General features: G+C 39.1%; 1 protein-coding gene across 1 annotated transcript in view; it reads right to left on the minus strand.

The window, feature by feature from the left end:
• The window catches only part of NELL2 (neural EGFL like 2), a 334,186-nt gene that overhangs the window by 150,848 nt on the left and 163,493 nt on the right, over positions 1-19,845 (minus strand). The window contains exon 10 of the mRNA XM_063446945.1: positions 11,197-11,288. Within this exon, the coding sequence (XP_063303015.1) occupies positions 11,197-11,288 (92 nt within the window). The remainder of the gene's footprint in view (positions 1-11,196; positions 11,289-19,845) is intronic.

Below are 19,845 nucleotides of genomic sequence, written 5' to 3' on the forward strand. Positions count from 1 at the left end.
TCCAAAGGTAAGTGATGTACATGCAGCCAGCCAGCCACCATTCTAAAATAAAATGTGATTAATCAGACCAGGCAACCTTCTTCCATTGCTCCATGGTTCCGTTCTGATGCTCACATCCTTACTGAGGGTTCTTTCAGCAGTGGACAGGGGTCATCATGGGCACTCTGACTGGTGTTCAGCTACACAGGCCCATAAGCAGCAAACTGTAATGTACTGTGTTTTCTGATGCCTTTCTATTATAGCCATCATTACGTTTTACAGCAATTTGAGTTAAAATAGCTCTTCTGTGTTATGGACCAGATGGGTTAGCCTTTGCTCCCCAAGTGCATCAATGAGCCTTATGCATCCCTGGTATTGATGCTGGTTCACCAGTTGTCCTACCTTGCACAACTTTTAGTAGATTCTAACCACTGCATACTGGGAACACCCCACAAGACTTGCCGTTTTAAAGTGCTCTGACCCAGTCTTCTAGTCATCACTATTTAGCACTTGTCAAGTGATTTTTTTTCCTGCTTGCAACATACAATAACTGTTCCCTTGCTGTATATTATATCCTACCCCTTGACAGGTGCCACTACAACAATATGATCAATGTTATTTACTTCACCTATCATTGTTTTCATGTTGTGGCTGATCAGTGTGTACCCCCTTTTTAAATTGAAGAATCCATACTTTCAAATGATAAGTGCCTTTCCCTGTAAGATGAATGCAACCACCATTACAAACAGTGATCACCTATCTCACTGTCTATCAGGACAATATTTTGTGGAAGCGTATACTTATTTGAATATGGGGTCACATTCCTTGGAACACCCAAGGGATGTATTTTATCAGAGGATAATGGGATCTTTAAACTTGGTACAGCTCACTGACCAACCTTTGTAATTACAGTATGGAGAGGGCTAGCCTCTAAAGACAACATATCTTGCATTATTTTCTAAATATTGAGTCTCATGCACTCCCCCATCCAAATAACCTCTTTCCTAGATAATATTTTGGGTCAATTGTCTAAAACTGATTTTAAAACCTTGTTAAGCACTAAATTGGCTAACTGTCCCCTTTTTCAAATGATAAGTCATAAGTCCATGTACTTTTCAGTATTTACATTTATAGAAATGTTACATTTTAATGAAAGTAGATTTACAGACAGTAAGTACCATCCCCAGCCCTGACAACCTATAACATCAGTCCTAAGACAGCTCGGGGCCTATAACGAACAAGTAAAACGGCCACATTATTTAAGTGGCAGGTGCCTGTAGAATATAATTTTTTGACAACAGTTAATTAATTTGACAAATAATAGGGCAACGAACCAAACGTTTTTTTGACCCATAACCACTACATTCATAGTGTTCCTTTGCAAACTTATCCTGCAAGTTGAGACACACCACCATCAATAGAGCACATACTTGATGTACTCAATATGAAGGACTACCCACTTTTATCCCCTTCTAAATTATATACTGTTTTATTAATACCTGTCAGTGCTTTACATAGCAACTAGGCACTTACACTTACAAAATTCTAATGTATCTTACTTTAAAGCTGAGCTCTATAAATGTGATATATTTTTCTTTTTGGCTAAATGCAAAGGATCTCAAATTGTCTTTCAGTTTTTGACAGATCGATGGAGAAATGCTAACAGTAATCGTTTCTTTCCATTTCAGCATTTGTGTGGAGTGGTTAAAACTTTCCCTTTTTATAGGTTTGCCATTAGCATTCATTTTCATTTTTTTATTTTATTTCCTTTTATTATAGACTTCTACAAAGACATCTGCCGAAAAAATTTCATGGTAATGACATAATCTATGTTGTTCATCAGAATGTCAACCATTTTTCAGCAAAACCCCATTCATTTGCAACTATTTTTTTTTACTTTTATGAGGGTCACCGCACTGTCAATTTAGTGTGTCTATAATTGTTTAACTGTTTAAGATCTCAACTAGTCCTTTTACTTGATTCAACTTTAGCAACATCATAAGATCACTGGAAACCTAAACTCCTTTCCAATTTCCCAAATTTTGAGCCCTACAGAGCTTTGAGACATTTTACCAGTGGTCACAGACAACCACAGATAAAAACCCATTGAGGGTATGATGTAACGTTTTTACTGATTTAATATTTTTTTAAATTACACAGTCCAGCCAAGTTATTGGATGTGAAGTGCAACATAACAGCCAATAGAATTGTCAGCTTGTTGCTCGTGTCATTGAAAAGGGTATATCTATTTAGAAGGGGAAGAGTAACTTCTGATATTTACACCTATGAATCAGACACAGACAATCACTTTCACTTGTATAAACCTTTATTCATTTGAGAAACTGTTTTCTATACAATTTGTATTATAGATTTAGCAAATGACATCATAATCTGGTTCTGACAAGGAAAAGCCAGGGAAAACAATGCACACGAAGAAGAAAAATAGAAACACTTTAAATTCTCCTATTCCTCTGTTTGCGTTCTCTATGCCGACTACCAGGTGCAAAGAACAGTTTATAGCAATGATTGACAGAAAGCTACATTGGAGGCACCCAGTTCCAGTTGCAAGATAATGAAGTGTGCATTTCTATTTTTTTTTTTTTTTTATACCTCGCAAATAGATATTTGAAATTTGACTATATGTCTGTTCAACCGTAATTAACTTTTGTTCAGGAGAAACAGGGCTATCATTTCACATCAAATATTTATATCTGAAATTTAATTTAATAGGAAAAGAATCTAGAAAAGTGTGAGAAATTAAGAAATGTTGTTACAGTTGTAATCCAAATTATTCAATTCCCATTGAAAATTAGGTTTATTGCCAAAATTTACAGACTTTTAGCTGTTTTCAATGAACAAATCAAACGAAAACAATTGAAATAGCTCAACACAAGAAATTCAACTTAAAATGCAACATATAATGACTTCTCCAGTCTCAAAATGATTCAGTCCCTTGAATAGAATCCCACACAACAGCACAGATATGCAAAACAGGTTTTGTCACAACCACACCTGATGCAACTAATCAAGGACATTATAAAAAAACAAAAGGTATAGGCGCTCACTATATTATAGAATAGGCTGCGGTATACAATGCAAGGATTCCTAAAAACCTTGTGTGGTGAATAGACAAGATAAAGTATAGCGTATACTGCGCCTTAAAATTTATACATACATAAACCTCCGAGGAAATGTAGAAAACCTCAGGGAAAAAAAGAAGAAAGACAAATAATAGTGCAATACAATATGGTACAATCAAAATAAAATAAGTAATCACTATAGGAAAACCACTCACATATGCTAGAGCTTATTAGAGCTCTGCTGTATAGCGCATGGACTGTACAATCCCCGTCTAAGGATGTATGGTGGTTGAAGTGTTGATGGTCCTCCAGGTGTCAGTGATATATATAGTGGGTAGAAGAACAAAAAGGGAGCTCCAATGGTGCAGTAAGTACTGGTATATAAAATAAAGAAAAAGAAGAAATGTACTTACATTCTTTAGAGCAAGACTTGCTCTAGTTAAAACAGCATGGGTGGTATAATCCCCACCTAAGGATGTAGATGGTATCAGGAATTAAGCCAAAAAAAATGAATAAATAAATAAATAGTACTATAAAAAAGTGACTATTTATTAGAAATAGTGATGTCGTGAACATAAAATTTTCCGTTCGCGAATGGCGAACGCGAACTTCCACCCCGAGAGGCTGTCTGGAGCTTATGGACGCACAGAGCCCAGCCGTCCAGGCTGACATACTCATCTGCGACTCTCCCAATATGGCGGCAGCCGCGTGTCCTCCTGGTACCAGCAAAGCATGGCAGGATATTGAGTCTAAGCTGGACAGACTCTTTAATCAATTTTGGAAGCAAATAACAAGCAGGAAGCCCCAACAAGCTCCACCACAGTCCCAACAAGCTCCACCACAGCTAAGCGAAGCAGTCCCCATTAAAATCCACCAACGCAAAAGGCTTCGAAGACGGGACCGGAGGCACAAACAGAAATGCAAAGCCTGCCCCACGTCAAGCACTCGCCTCCACCTTAAGCCCCTCAATCCCGCACCGGACGTGAAGCACCACCGGGACAGATCCGACCACCCGACAAAACAAGCTTCCACCACCTCAAGCCACGAACCCGGCACTCAGCCAGAGACTTGCCTTTGTTGTTCCAGGTATCAAGGACTCCAAGGGTCTGCACCTGGTGCCCAGAAGGGATCGGATGAGCACAAGCAGTAAACAGCAGCCTGCCAAGCATGTCCCACTATAGCCGATCCTCCACACCATGCCTTTGAACTGCTCTCTGCACATTAACTAATCGTAAAGTAGCAAGTGTTTAAACATGCCATTATTTCACCTCCTAAAGAGTTTATTGTCGTAGTTCCTTACATGCCTTTACTTTAACCGTTCATGTATTATGTTATTCACTAGTCTCATCTCATGGGGCGACTAACACTTGATTTATAACTAGTGTCGGAGCTGCTGATATAAATACACAGTTGATAACGTGCAACAGAGGCGGCTCTAGACTTTATGAGGCCTTAGGCGAAACTCAAACATGAGGCCCCACTAACAAAAAAGTGTCACATATACACATTGATGCACAGTTTACCTGTGTATGTGCCTGAGAGTGTGTCTGACAGAGAGTATCCTTGTGTGTGAGAATGTATGTCTATGTGAGCATGTTTGCGTTTTTGTCTGAGACTGAAGTGTGTTGTGTGTATGGCGGGTGATGGTGTGAGGGGGGTGATGGTGAGAGGGAAAGGGGGGTGATGGTGAGAGGGAGAGCAGGGTGATGTGAGAAGGAGGGGGGTGATGTGAGAGTGAGGGGGGGTTGATGTGAGAGTGAGAGGGGGTTGATGTGAGAGTGAGGGGGGTGATGTGAGAGTGAGGGGGTGATGTGAGAGTGAGGGGGGTGATGTGAGAGTGAGGGGGTGATGTGATGTGAGAAGGAGGGGGTGATGTGAAAAGGAGGGGGGTTGATGGTGAGGGTTGTGAGGGGGTGAGGCTGAGGGTGGTGAGGGGGTGAGGCTGAGGGGGGTGAGGCTGATGGGGGTGAGGCTGAGGGGGGTGAGGCTGAGGGTGGTGAGGGGTGAGGCTGAGGGGGGTGGGGGTGATTCTGAGGATGGCGAGGGGGTGATGCTGCGGGTGGTTGGGGTGGGTGGGGTGATGCTGAGGGTGGTGAGGGTGGTGATGCTGAGGGTGGTGAGGGAGGGTGATGCTGAGGGTGGTGAGGGAGGGTGATGCTGAGGGTGGTGGGGTGGTGAGGGGGGTTATGCTGAGGGTGGTGAGGGTGGTGATGCTGAGGGTGGCGAGGGAGGGTGATGCTGAGGGTGTAGAGGGAGGGTGATGCTGAGGGTGGTGGGGTGGTGAGGCTGAGGGTGGTGAGGCTGGGGTGGTGGTGAGGCTGAGGGTGCTGAGGCTTAGGGTGGTGGAGGGTACTGAGGCTGGTGGGGTGGTGAGGCTGAGGGTGGTGAGGGGGTGAGGCTGAGGGTGGTGGGGAGGGTGGTGAGGATGAGGGTATTGGGGAGGGTGGGGAGGCTGAGGGTGGTGGGGGTGGTGAGGATGAGGGTGGTGGGGATGCTGAGGTTGAGGGTGGTGGGGGGTGTTGAGGCTGAGGGTTGTGGGGAGGGTGGGGAGGCAGAGGGTGGTGGGGGGTGGTGAGGCTGAGGGTGGTGGGGGTGCTGAGGCTGAGGGTGGTGGGGATGCTGAGGCTGAGGGTTGTGGGGTGCTGAGGGTGGTGGGGGTGGTGGGGAGGGTGAGGGTGGTGGGGAGGTGAGGCTGAGGGTGGTGGGGAGGTGAGGCTGAAGGTGGTGGGGAGGGTGGTGAGGCTGAAGGTGGTAGGGAGGCTGAGGGTGGTGAGGCTGATGGTGGTGGGGAGGGTGGTGAGGCTGAGGGTGGTAGGGAGGCTGAGGGTGGTGGGGAGGGTGGTGAGGCTGAGGGTGGTGGGGAGTGTGGTAGGGAGGCTGAGTGTGGTGGGGGGTGAGAGAGCCTACCTGGTGGTCCCTGGTGGTCCAGTGGGCTCCCTGGTGGTCTGGTGGCCATTGCTCCCGGTCTGCAGCTCCGCAGAGCTGCAGATCATGTAATCTCGCGAGACCATCAGAGCGTTGCCGTGGTAACCCACGGCAACGCTCTGATTGGCTGGTTTTCGCAAGACACATGCAGGTTTACTACATTTCCTCGAAGGTTTATGTATGTATAAATTTTAAGGCGCAGTATACGCTATACTTTATCTAATCAAGGACATTAGTTGCACCAGGTGTGCTTGAGCTGGAACACTTGAAGTGCCTGAACTGGCTAGGCATTTGTTGAGTGTCATGTTTGACTGCATGTTAGAAATAGAATGGTCCACAAAGTTAAGAGAAGAGATCATCGCCCTTCACAAACAAGGAACATGATACAAAAATATAGTGAAGACCTTAAATGTTCCTAGAGACACCGTAGGAAGCATAGCTCACAGATTCTCAAAAACACTCATTTTTGTGTTCAGCAAACACACAGTAACCCCCATGTCCAAGATTTATGGTGTTTTGGAAAGTTACAGGGTCAAATATAAGCTTTGCCCATTTCAGTTTTTATACTTTGAAATTTGCCAGATTGTTTATGTTGCCTTTGATATTGATATCAAAATGCAGTTAGAAAAAAATTACACATATATGTTTATAATTAAAAAAATAACAATTTAGTTTTTTTAATATAATTATAGATATATTTATAATTTTATTTTCATTCTCTGTATTTTGATATTTATATATATATATATATATATCAAAATACACTTAGAATGAAATTGTGTGTAATTGTGTGTGTATATATATTAGATATATTGACAGCTCACTGTCAATATGGTCATGTAATTGCAAACCAGATTGCCGCAAAGGGTAAGTATGGGAAGCCGGGGGGCTGGGGGCACGATCTGTAGGGTGTTCAATGCTGCCTTGCTGCATTAAATTCCCGTTTTTTCATGATGGCATAAAATGCTCTGTGAGGTTAAAGGGTTATTTATTAGTTTTAGTTAACCTAAAAAATAACATAATAAAATCAAGGAATAGACAGTTCTATTTTAAGTGCTAGTTTCGCATTTGTCCTCTTGTCTCTACATGTGTCAAAATACTTAAAATGATAATGTGATGGACCGCCTGGCACCTCGACTGGATGCCTCTGCCATCCACTGCTTCCTAGTACCTCTGAGTACTTCCAAGCACTCCACCAAACACCATCAGCACTGTAGACCCTTAGCTGCAGCAGCTAGGCTGGAGTCTCACTGTCCTCCACCCACCCTGGACCCAAGTCAGGTTTCCAGCTTCCAGGGGGTAGACCTCTCGTACTCCTGAGGGTAGAGCAGGATAGCTCTTACAAGAGCTAGTGATATAGCTGGTATAGCTGTTCCCTACAAGCCCGAGACGATAGCCCTGATCTGAGGGACCAACATATCCAAAAATCACCCAGATCGGTTCAGGGGTTCGGGATTTCCATGGAAGTTATAATTTTGACTGACTGTGCACATGGTCCTATGCCCAAAACAGATCCAGGGAATTAGGGCCAACGGTCGGTCTCTCTTTCTGGAGTACAAAAGTACATAAATCATATACGTTTTAAAAAGGCCCATTGTCTTTTGGCGGGAGGCTGGCAAGCAGGCCCCTCCAAGAACACATGGCAGAGGCATTTCTGCCACAGATAAAAAAAATATATGTACTCTGGTATAATAAAGAATATTAATGCAGAAGTTCAGGTGTCTATAGTCTGGCCATGCAGTGTTAGCACTGTAAACACTGCCTATTCAGAGAACTCAGACACTAGAGGTGCTTCCTAGTCCAGTGCTCCACAGTGTGCAATACTAGGGCTCAGAATCTCCACACTCTGCATGGAGACACAGAATGATCCCTATAGAGGCTCATTGATTCAATACATCTCTATGGCAAAGCATGAAATTTTGCTGCGCAAGCGCAATAGCCTCCTAATGATTTCCTATCGAAAAACATTGGATTGGCTAAGATCATCAACTCTGATTATTTCAGCCATGGGGACAGCCGTGGTGAGACTGGTGCGGCGTGAGAGCAAAGGTGAGTAAAATCACCTTTGATCTATACATAGAGGGGGACGGTCACCTAAACAGTCACTCAAGCACTCCAGTGTCAAAAATACATGTTTGTATTCCTGGCACTACTGTTGCATAGTTACATAGCTGAAAAGAGACTTGCGTCCATCAAGTTCAGCCATCCTCATATATGTTTTTTCTGTTGATCCAAAAGAAGGTAAAAAACCTGGTCTGTATTGCTTCCAATTTTGCAACAAACTAGGAAAAAATTCCTTCTTGACCCCAAAATAGCAGTCAGATGTCTCTTTGGATCAAGCAGCTATTACCCCACTAATTAGAAATTATATCCCTGTATGTTATGTTCTTGCAAGTATTTATCCAATTTCAGTTTAAACATCTGTATGGACTCTGATAAAACCACCTCTTCAGGCAGAGAATTCCATATCCTTATTACTCTTACTGTAAAAAAAAAAAACCTTTTCTTTGCCTTAGATGAAATCTCCTTTCTTCCAGCCTAAATGCGTGACTTTGTGTCATATGTATAGCCCTGTTTATGAATAGATTTCCAGATAATGGTTTGTACTGGCCCCGAATATATTTGTATAATTTTATCATATCTCCTCTGAGGCGCAGTTTTTCCAAACTAAAGAGATTTAAATTATTTATCCTTTCTTCGTAACTAAAATTCTCCATTTCTTTAATCAATTTTTTAGCTCATCTTTGCCCTTTTTCTAGTGCCATGATATCCTTCTTTAAAACAGGTGACCAAAATTGCACAGCATATTCAAGGTGTGGTCTTACCAGCGATTTATAAAGAGGCAAAATTATATTTTCATCCCGAGAATTTCTGTGATTCTTTATTATTCATTTGTTTTAAAGAAATTTGCAATTATATTAAAGGTGTTTATCTTTTTTTGTAATGCGTAGCCATCCTATTTGCAAGCCCGAAAGACATATGCAAATTAACATGCGTGCCGCTGAGCAAGCATATGGGCATACCGATTGGGATTTTACATTGCCATTAAATAAACTAAATAAAGAGACTTCATCTGCTTGTGAAATCAATGTACTTTGGTATAAACGACTCCTCCATCTGTATTTTCCCTACATTAGTGGATTTAGAACTGGAACCAGAGATTGTGTTATAGCCATTTACTGTGTCGGTTTTGTTTGACATAACGTTTATGGAGCGATTGAAACATGACTATTAGAGGAGAATGCTTTGCTTAAAGAATAGAAATATCCTGCATTCTCTTAATCTATAGCTTTACCTTCTCCTCCCTGAAGACTAGTGCATTAAACATGGATAGCACCCACGCACAGATGCTACAATGTAAATTAGAGTTTCAGACACCTGTACAATATTGTAGCGACTTAATGTATAACTGTCATTTAAAAATGGCAGTTTACAGTGAAAGAAAATGAATCTATACCTTTTGCTAGTTATGGGAATGAAATACGCTATCCATACACGTGGGGTTGTTTTCGCAGAATCTGGCTATGCTACTATATACAAATTGTGTCACCTGTATAAAAATGCATGCCTTGCGCTCAAACAACACATATAATACATTACCTATATAGTGGTATTTTAGAAAAAAAAAATGCAACAAAATAATTTATTTTGTCTAAGGATTAACTGCACTAAGGCTGCAGGAAAATTGTTTAAATGATAATGAAATTACATAGCTTGTTTGCTTTTCTGAAATATATTCTTGAAAGAGATTAAGGGTCTCTAGCTCTCTAAGAAGCAAACAAATGGATTTTGTTGTTTTTTTTGTTTTGATTTAATGCACACTTATTGTATTTTTCTCTAATTTACTTCAATAATTTATTAATGAGGACTATTCAAGTAAAACCTGTCATCAGCGTTTGCTGAAAATAGATATATATTATAATTAATAATAAATATATGTCATCTAGCCTTGGTGTGTATTATTTTGTAGTGAATAGATATAAGATGATACGTTTACAGTGCAACTCCTGGTTCATCCATGGGTGTGATCATCTTTAAACCTCTTTAATTTGAAGCACCAGTTCTTTACTAAGATATGCAGAATGTGAAGGTTCCAAACTGTCCAAACACACTGTCAACTCAGCCCTTCATGCTTTCGAGGTCAATAAAACAAGTACCATCTTTTGGGTAATAATAGCATCTATTATTATTCAGCTGCCGATTCGGTTAATTCCGAGAGCGTGCGCTGAAACGTGCTTTGAGTTTCACTGGGAGAAAAGCGCTATATAAATGCTAGTTATCCTTATCTATTGACCACCAGCATTGTTTTTGTTTGGATAAGATGTGCTTCCAACCAAAGAGCATTTAAAGATCGCAGCCACCACTAATTAAAGTTAAACCAGGAGATGCATTGAAAAGAGTTACATGCTTATAAGGATGCATTATAAATCTATATATCACATATATAAATATTCACAAAATAGAACTAATGGAACACGTTGAGCGAGCACACCTTGAAGATACACAACAATGTGTGTATTTGTTCTTTATATAAATTAAGCTTAACAGTGTGCATTTTAGTCTCTGTTGATTATAGGAATGCAATTATTTTCACTATCTTGGTTTTGGGCAGGTAAGGCAAAAATAAAGAAAATTAGATGTAATGTTCAATATTGCATTTTTTATGTTATTTTTTTTAGCTTCAGCTGGTTAGTTAGTACATGCGCCATGAAATCTATTACCAATTGCATACATTTAAACCAGCTTAACCGTGCCATCATTTCAAATAAAATGAATTAAAGTATCTTCCCCATTCCTTCTCATTCACACGTATGTTTATCATTGTACACGCCACACACGACGTGCACACATACAAAGTAATGAAAAAGTATAAAATGCTACCTGTTCTAACTATTCCTTGCTATTTACAGAAATCCGATTGTTGTCATGGTAACACAAGTGAGGCAACATCACAAAGTCATATAACAAAACTGGGCACGTTTTCAGTATGTTAACTGAAGGTATCTATTTATTTAGGAGTTGTAACATAACAATACAGTATTGAATACCAGACATACAATATGTAAAGCTATTTTGTGTAATTGAAGCTTTCCTAATCTTTAAGATGCAATGCTTTATGTGTCTATGACGAGGCGATCAATGCAATAGCCATTGTCTTGATAAGATGGTAACATTCTATAAATTGATGAAATTGAAGAAACAAAAGTCTTACCTTGCATTGGAACAGTACGCACATTCCTGTACCAGAATATACTGCCGCACGTTCCCCTTCAAAATACAACTGGCCTTGATATACGCAAACAGCTATAAAGAAAAATAATGGTTGCCGTGAAACATTGAGTGCATTATAAAGAACCTATTGTAAGGAAGGTGCACTATTAAGAACAATAGCTTTAACTGCTTTAAGAAAGTGACAGCGGAAGATAACAGCACAGTGAATCCTCTTATTCACAATGGTTTAGCTCAAGAATGTATTGAAAATAAAATACATGTATACATTAACATCCACACACTTGCTTGGCACTTTATAATAAAAGAGTATTGAACGTATTGCTGTGAAGGGGATTGGAACTCTATTGACATTGCCAGCTCAATAAACCTTAAAGCAACAGTATAGTGTCAGAAACACAAACATGTATTCAGGACACTATAGTGGTAAAATCACTATTTAGGTGACTGACCTCCCTTTCTCCCTTTAAAAAGCTGAGTTTACTTTTTTCCTGTGCCACGCTACACCAAACTTGATGATCTTAGCCAATCCAATGCTTTCCCATAAATCAGTGCAAATCTATGGAGACGTTGAACGTCAGTACTGAAACTTGGAAGTACTTCTAGTGACCGTCTGAGTGACTGCCACTAGAGGTGTTAGTAGGCAGTAATGTAAATGCTGCCTTTGCTCTGGAAACTATAGTGTCCCTTTAAAATTAATATCTGGGGTACATGAGAACCCACCACGTAAGAAAAAAGAAATGAGCATCTTAATCCAGGGAATATTACAATCCAAGCCCTCAATGTCCATGGAGTGACCAAATGCATTTAACTGCTGCAATTATCAGAGCAGGCGATGGAAAATGTTTTCCCTGGTAATAGCTGTATCTCTCTTCAAGCCTTAAATGTCAATGTTATTCTACTGAAAATGGGATAATTTTTATGCGTGTCACAATCAGTTACAGACAAGCCAATAATCAGCAAAAAGGATGTGCTAATATTAGTGATTCTTATAGAGAGTAATAGGATATGACAAATACTTGGTAACAACTAGTTTCAATGTTAAATGGCAAAAAATGATCACCTGCCTCATCTAGGTGTAAAGCTGAAAAGACAAGTTAACTACCGAAAAACTCCCAATACATCCTGCAGGAAAAGTTAATTTATTCTATGTTTGAGTAAATTTAAGAATTAACGCCTATAATCTTGGTTTTATCCAGTTTTAATAGGGGTAACACTAACTGGGGGGTCAGTACAGACATGTGGTCATTGCAGAAGTTACAGGCAAGGGGTGGACCCTGGAACTTCTACAGCCTCAAGCATCTACTGGCTGTTGGTATGAACAACACATTGGAGGCTTGTCCCGAAGATCACTTGAAGCAGAACCCCAACGATTTTGGTATCAATAAGTTAATGAATAAATGATGTGAAATAAAAGCTATTGGAAGTGGCAATGACTCCTGAGATTTGTGTTCCTTCAGTTTACATAGAAAAGTAAAACTCTAAGTGTGTGTTAGAATGAAATTTATCTCTGTATTCAGTAATACAATTTCCACAGTTTCCCCTCTTGCTTGATTGCTGGCTATACAGAGGAGCTCTTGAGACTAGCTTGGCATGTCAAAATTGTAAGGCATTAGTGAAATACATTTTCCTTTGTTTCTATAAGTTTAGAAGGTAGCACTTACAAGTATGGAGGTGAAGTAACATTTTTGGGGTAAAGACTGATTCCCCACCATCTTGAAACTTCACCCATTGTCACCAATCTGCTGGGGTTTTTTTGACCATCAAGTACAAAGACAAGCCAAATTTGTTTAATAAACAGCCACCCTCTCTCTCCGGAGTTGTGAGTGAGTTCCAAGTGAATTGTACTGTTCAGACCAGCTCATTTCCAACTCCACAATTTCCTCACCTTTAATTAATTGGACTAAATGTTGCTCTTTCCCAGTTCATTCTGTACAGTCATTATTTAAAGAACATCCCCGTGGATTTCTCCTTTACACATTTGTTTTTCAGTCGCTATAAATGCTATAAATGTAAAAATGCGCTAAGCTACAGTATTTCGAATTTTTATCCACCAAAAGGGAAAGTATTTTCATAATTGTAGTATTTTCTTTCTCCAAATGAATTCCCTAACATTACTTATTTATGGTTTTTGTACAGTGTGAGCTACGTGAAATTGCAAAACATGTAGCCCAGGCTAACTCTAAATACACTGTGCCGTTTTATGTTTGATGGATTAATGTCAAAGAAAAGATCACTGCATGTATTTAATCTAACCACCGCTATATTTCTAGTGCAACTGTGACTTAATAAACATAAAATAAAAAAGGCTTTTAGGTTTAAGTCTTAGAAGTGCAAATTAAATAGATTTTTTATGTAGCAAAACATTTAGGTCAAAAGGATTATAGAAGAAATACCTAAATGGCTAAAGGGAAACATTTGTGCTGCACAAACATTGAATCCGATTTTGTAGGTAAAATAAAGAATGATCCATTGAGTACAGGCTGTCTAAGTGCTAAAATAAACTTTAAAAAAGATAGTGCTACAGTATAAACTAAAACTAAACATAAGGTTTACCAAAATCGATATAGGCATTTGGACAGGTAAAATATGATCTTGAATCCCAACCCCAAGGCATGCATTTATTGAATATTTGTCTAGTATATGTGCTGGGGTAAAATAAATCAGCAGATACCAGAATTTACTAGCCCACTTGGTGCAAGGTCTCAAGTGAATTACTAGCAAACGGTACAATTTGTGCATCATCAATAAAAACCCAAACTTTGGCAAAACAGAGATTTACTTTAAGCATATCCCTGGCTAGAGAGAGGGTTATATTTTTCATATATATATATATAAATATATATATATATATATATAAATATATATATATATATATATTAATATTAAGCCAGCACTCCAAGGTATGCGATATAAAGAAACTTTCCTTAATTAATGTTCCAAAAATAACATAAAAAAGGCCAAAGCACTCAACGTTTCATTTCTATGCAAGAACTTTCATCAGGATATTTTTAACCAACTCCTGATGAGAGTTCTTGAATAGAACTGAAACATCGACTTCTTCGACTTTATACATGTTATTTTTGGAACATTAATAAACAAAATTGTATCTATATTGAATAATTTGGAGTGCTGGCTTAATATGGACATTTATTCATCAGTGTGGCAAAGCACCAGGTAAAGTACGCATTTCATATTGCTTTGTAGGAGTGCATATATATATGGACCAGTGATCAGAAGCCATACGTATGTATATGGAGCTGCATTTTGAATGTTATTGTGTTGCCAAATTATATTTTGTATCAAATAGGGGAGTAGGTCAATTACCCAACTACTCTGTAGTTTACTTTGGTCTTAATAGTTTGTGTACATGTAAACAAGGTAACTTTATCATTTTGTAATGGAAATATTTTGCAATAGATAATGCCTGATTCCAACAGCAACCAAAGGGAAATGGCAAGATGTGGAAGTGGACAATTTGGTTCTTACATGACACACAATAGTCATTACTTTGTGTAAAATGTAAAAATGTCTGTGAAATTCCAATGCAGTCAACATGAGTTTTTCCAAAAAGAGTCTCTATTCATGAAAACCCACAAATGACAATCGCTTTAACGTGTAGACCCCTGACGGTCTTTCTCAAGGCTGAAAAAGACCTCTGTGAGGTTGACACTTTGCTTTATATGCATCAAATCAAACATTGCTGAATTTATATGGAGGAGTTATGTTCCTTTTTGTTTATACAATTGTCTTACCCTGGCACAATAGTCTTGTGTTGTGTGAATTTATTTATTGGTTTCATTTATGATTATTTTTTTCATGTTGGAAATTGAGTATGATAATGGGAAAACAAAGTAGATGCAGTGTCTTTTCATTAGCAAAAATTTTTTTTTATATCTATATGTGAGCCTAATATACTTTTTTTAATTTAAATAAAGTGCACTTGAGAACACAGTATATCTCATTGGCCTGTTGTTTTGTTGATTATATGTTTTTTATCTTTGATTTAGAGTCAGACTGTGCTTCAGGGTATTTCTATTCTGGATATGACATTTCTCATTACATTGCGGTAGTCAAAAAGTTTCAATTAGTGAAATACTATGTAGCACGTAGCAGTATGGCTAGTGGTTTTTTTTTAGCTTTTCGCCAGTATTACTATAGTTGGGGGTAGTCAATCATATACATTGTTACATGTCTTTTTCTTGAAACTTGCTGTAACGAATCATTAAAACAGACCTTTTTCAGACAAGAAAGTGAGAAGAAACAAAAAGTTCGAACAATGAGAACTGGAAGGGAAATAGGGAATATGTCATGCACAACATGACAAAAGACTGTTGTAATCTGTAAATAATAATGGAATATTGCAAGTACAAGCCTTAGGTGTAGCTCTGTGGATTTTCTGCTCCACAGCCATTATTCTTTTTATTTGTCGCAAAAGCAATGCATTCTGGGAGAGTTTACAGAGGAGAGGGAACTGGTATCAGGTTTGGAGTAAAAAAAAAAAGATCTTACAATAACTACAATACTTTCCAGTCTATGCAATATCCAGCCGTTTCATGTATAATATACAATTATTTTGTAGATTTTGACAGGATGTCGACATAAATGGCATTTACAAAGTCACATTTATTTGCAGAAAATCCAACAACTGTTTACAAAAACATAAAATAAAGTCTGGTAAAATCTCCATATTATAAAACAGAACACAGAACATAAAAGCTACAGCTGCTCAAGAAAATAATTATAACTTTGTGATTGTGAACCGACAACTGTTTGAATTTTATTTTAAAATCATTCTTTAATTTATTTGTGTTTTTTTATAATGGTATATAGTCATGAATTATATGCACTTAATATACGATTTGTGGCAAGAAAGAAAGAAACTTAACCTGTGATTAGCGCAGGATAGAGAGCCCGTTTGGCTTGGTTCTAACAATTACAATGGGCCTATTCATAGAATCTTATTGAGAGAAAACACTTAAACAATCATACCTCCCAAATGTCATTTATGTGGTGGAGGTGGTGCTGGAGGGAAACTATAAGATATAGGAAAACACATACCCTATACTATCACCGGTGAGCCGGGATCGCCGGCGAGCAGGTAAGTGGGAAGGACGGCGTGGATGTGCTATGCCGTCCGCCGGCATTTAGAGCCAGGTCCCCAATGACGGCATAGCATGTCCGCCATCCTTAAGGGGTTAAACTCCCCATGTCCCACGTCCCACCCCCCCCTCCACCTTATAAATTAAATCCTGCTTGCTTTGGAGAGAGAGAATGCTCATCTTGTATCCTTTATGTTACAATATTTTTATTATGTTTATCTGCCCGTTTTGGGGAATTTTATACGTTCATCCTGTTTCCTCGTCTCCTCTTCTCTGTCCCCTCCCCTCCCTGTAGATAGATATAAGTTATGTCCGCGTTAATTATTACACAATGTGGTCAGAAGGAGAAAAGATAATAAGAAAAGAGAAAAAGGAAAAATAAATCAGGGAAGGAGGGAGGTGAAATGTTACACTATGATGATGTTTATTACGTAAATGTTTCCATTTTGTTTATCCATGTATCTCAGTCTTCTATTTGAGTATATCTATTTCCTAGGTTCACCAAGATACCCCTTTCCATTTGTGCCTGCCATATAACTAGTTTTATTAATTCTTGAGTAGATGGGATTGTCCCTGTTTTTCAATTTTGTGCTAAAAGTAGTTTAGCTGCCTTGATAATATGCATACTAATTTTTTGTCATTTTTGGCCAGTTCAAATGGTTTAGCAGGACCAGTTCAGACTTTAGAACTAATTTCTTCTCTGTTATTTGATATATTTCATTAATTACATCTTTCCAGAATTTGTTTGCCACCATAAATGGATCAGATTGCCTTCATGAACTTTACATGTGCAGCATCTATCTGATGACTCAGTATGACGTTTCAGTATAAGGTACCATCTGTTTGAGAGTTTGAATTGCGTTTCAGTAAGGTTTAGTCAATGCATATGTTTGTTTAATTTGTTTAGGGAACCTATCCACTCTTCTTCTGGTATATGTACTTGCAAATCTTTTTCCCATGTATTGATCAATTCTATCGGTTTATCGTGTCTCCATCTATATATGACCTTGATGCATTTTGCCAACAGATTTTTATAATTCTTTCGTTCAAGTAGCTGTATGAGATTTTTTTTTCTCCCCCATGTTTTTTAAGAGGTATTCTGCTATGAAGCCTTTAATTCGCAAATAATTAAAGGTTTCTTTGGGGGGGGAATATTAAAGTCCTCCATACTTTGATTGAAGGGCTTGATTTTATGTTCCACTAATATGTTTTTGAATTCCTGTATCCCCCTGGGTATCCAAATATCTATTTTAATATTGTCTAACATATCTGGGATGATAGAGATTGAGAGCACGTCTATTATTCTATTTCTGAATCCTATGTTAATTATGAATTTGTCCCAAGAACTTGTTAATTCTTTGAGTATCTGTGATTCAGTTCGTGCCTCTTTAATAGATTTTCTATTGATATCTAAAACCCAAAATAACAATGATAGGTTTCCCACCCTTGTTTTATCTTTTTCCATTTTACACTATGTTTCTTGCGTTGACGCATTGTCTTGTGTGATCAATATATGAAATAGCCTACTGGCCTGGTAACATTGTGAAATTTCTGGGTACCCCAATCCTTCATCCTGTCTAGACCTCATCAAAACTTAAATTTTAACCCTTGTTTTCTTGCCTCCCCATACAAACTTAAAAAAAGATGAGTAATGATAGCCAATTTTCTTGGAAATTTAGAAGGATCATTCTCCATAAATACAGCCATTTTGGTAAAAAGTATGTTTTTAAGATGTTGATGCTGCCCGACCAGAAAAAGTCCAAGCCTTTCCATTCCCTTGAGTTTGTGTTTGTTTGTTTTAGTAGAGGTAAGAAGTTGGCTTCTATCAGATCTTTCAGATCTGGAGTTAGAGGTATGCCTAAATACTTTAGCCTATCTTTATTTTCGGGGAGCCCAATATTTTGTACAAGAAGTCAGTTAACTTTTTGTTCATATTTTTAGCAATAAATGTTGATTTCTCCAGATTAATTTTATAACCTGAGAGTATTTACTTATCTCCTTTAGAAGCTCTGGGACCAAAATATTTTGTTCTAGTAGGATATCGTCTGCGTAGATGTTTAATTTTATTTGTCCTACTGCATTCATAAAACCTTTAATTTTATTATGTTGTCTTATTGAAATTGCAAGTGGTTCTAACAACATTACATACAATAAGGGGGAAAGAGGGCACCCTTGTCTAGTCCCATTTGTAATATTGAAGTTTTGTGATCCAAAACCTGACCCTGTGACTTTTGCCAATGGAGAGATGTAGAGAGCGGAAATGGCTTGTAATATTTATCCAGTCGTTTTAAGGTGGCGAACATGAAGCCCCATCCAACCCTGTCAAACGCTTTCTCTGCATCTATTGACAGTATTTATTTATTTATTTATTATTGCCATTTATATAGCGCCAACAGATTCCGTAGCGCTTTACAATATTATGAGAGGGGGATTTAACTATAAATAGGACAATTACAAATAAACTTACAGGAACAATAGGTTGAAGAGGACCCTGCTCAAACGAGCTTACATTCTATAGGAGGTGGGGTGTAAAACACATTAGGACAGGAATTTACACTCAAATAAGGTGGGCTGCCCTTTAGGAGAGGGCAAGAGACAGGTATGTGAGGTAAGGGTTAGTCTTGGAGGCCATAAGCTTTCCTAAAGAGATGGGTTTTAAGGCACTTCTTAAAAGATGAAAGACTAGGGGAGAGTCTGATGGCGGTAGGCAGGCTATTCCATAGGAAGGGAGCCGCCCGCGAGAAGTCCTGCAAGCGCGAGTTGGCCGTACGAGTGCGGACAACGGACAGGAGGTGGTCACGGGCAGAACGGAGAGACCGAGAAGGGACATACCTATGGATCTGTGAGGAGATATAAGAGGGGCTAGAGTTGTTCAGTGCTTTATAGGTGTGAGTTAGTACCTTGAATTGACTCCTATAGCATACAGGAAGCCAATGTAAGGACTGGCAGAGGGGTGAGGTGTGAGAGAAACGACTAGAGAGGAAAATCAATCTAGCAGCAGCATTCATTACGGACTGTAAGGGTGCAGTACGGCTATTGGGAAGACCAATCAGGAGAGGGTTACAATAATCCATGCGGGAAATTACTAGAGCATGGACAAGCTCCTTGGTAGTATCTGGTGCAAGAAAGGGGCGGATGCGGGCTATGTTTTTAAGATGGAATCTACAGGATTTGGCAACATGCTGGATGTGAGGATCAAAGGTGAGACCAGAGTCAAGTATGACGCCAAGACAGCGCGCTTGCAAGGATGGACTAATGTTGGTACCACAAACTTGGAGGGAGAGCGAAAGATGAGGATCAGTATTAGGAGGAGGAAAGACAAGGAGCTCAGTTTTTGAGAGATTGAGTTTCAGAAAGCGGGAGGACATCCAGTCAGAGATGGAAGAAAGGCAAGCAGTGACACGTTGCAGGACGGCAGGGGAGAGGTCCGGGGAGGAGAGATATAGCTGGGTGTCATCAGCGTACAGGTGGTAGTGAAATCCAAAAGAGGTAATAAGTTTGCCAAGAGAGGCAGTATAAAGAGAAAATAG

This window comes from Pelobates fuscus, chromosome 3 (assembly GCF_036172605.1).
Source record: "Pelobates fuscus isolate aPelFus1 chromosome 3, aPelFus1.pri, whole genome shotgun sequence".
Taxonomy (NCBI): domain Eukaryota; kingdom Metazoa; phylum Chordata; class Amphibia; order Anura; family Pelobatidae; genus Pelobates; species Pelobates fuscus.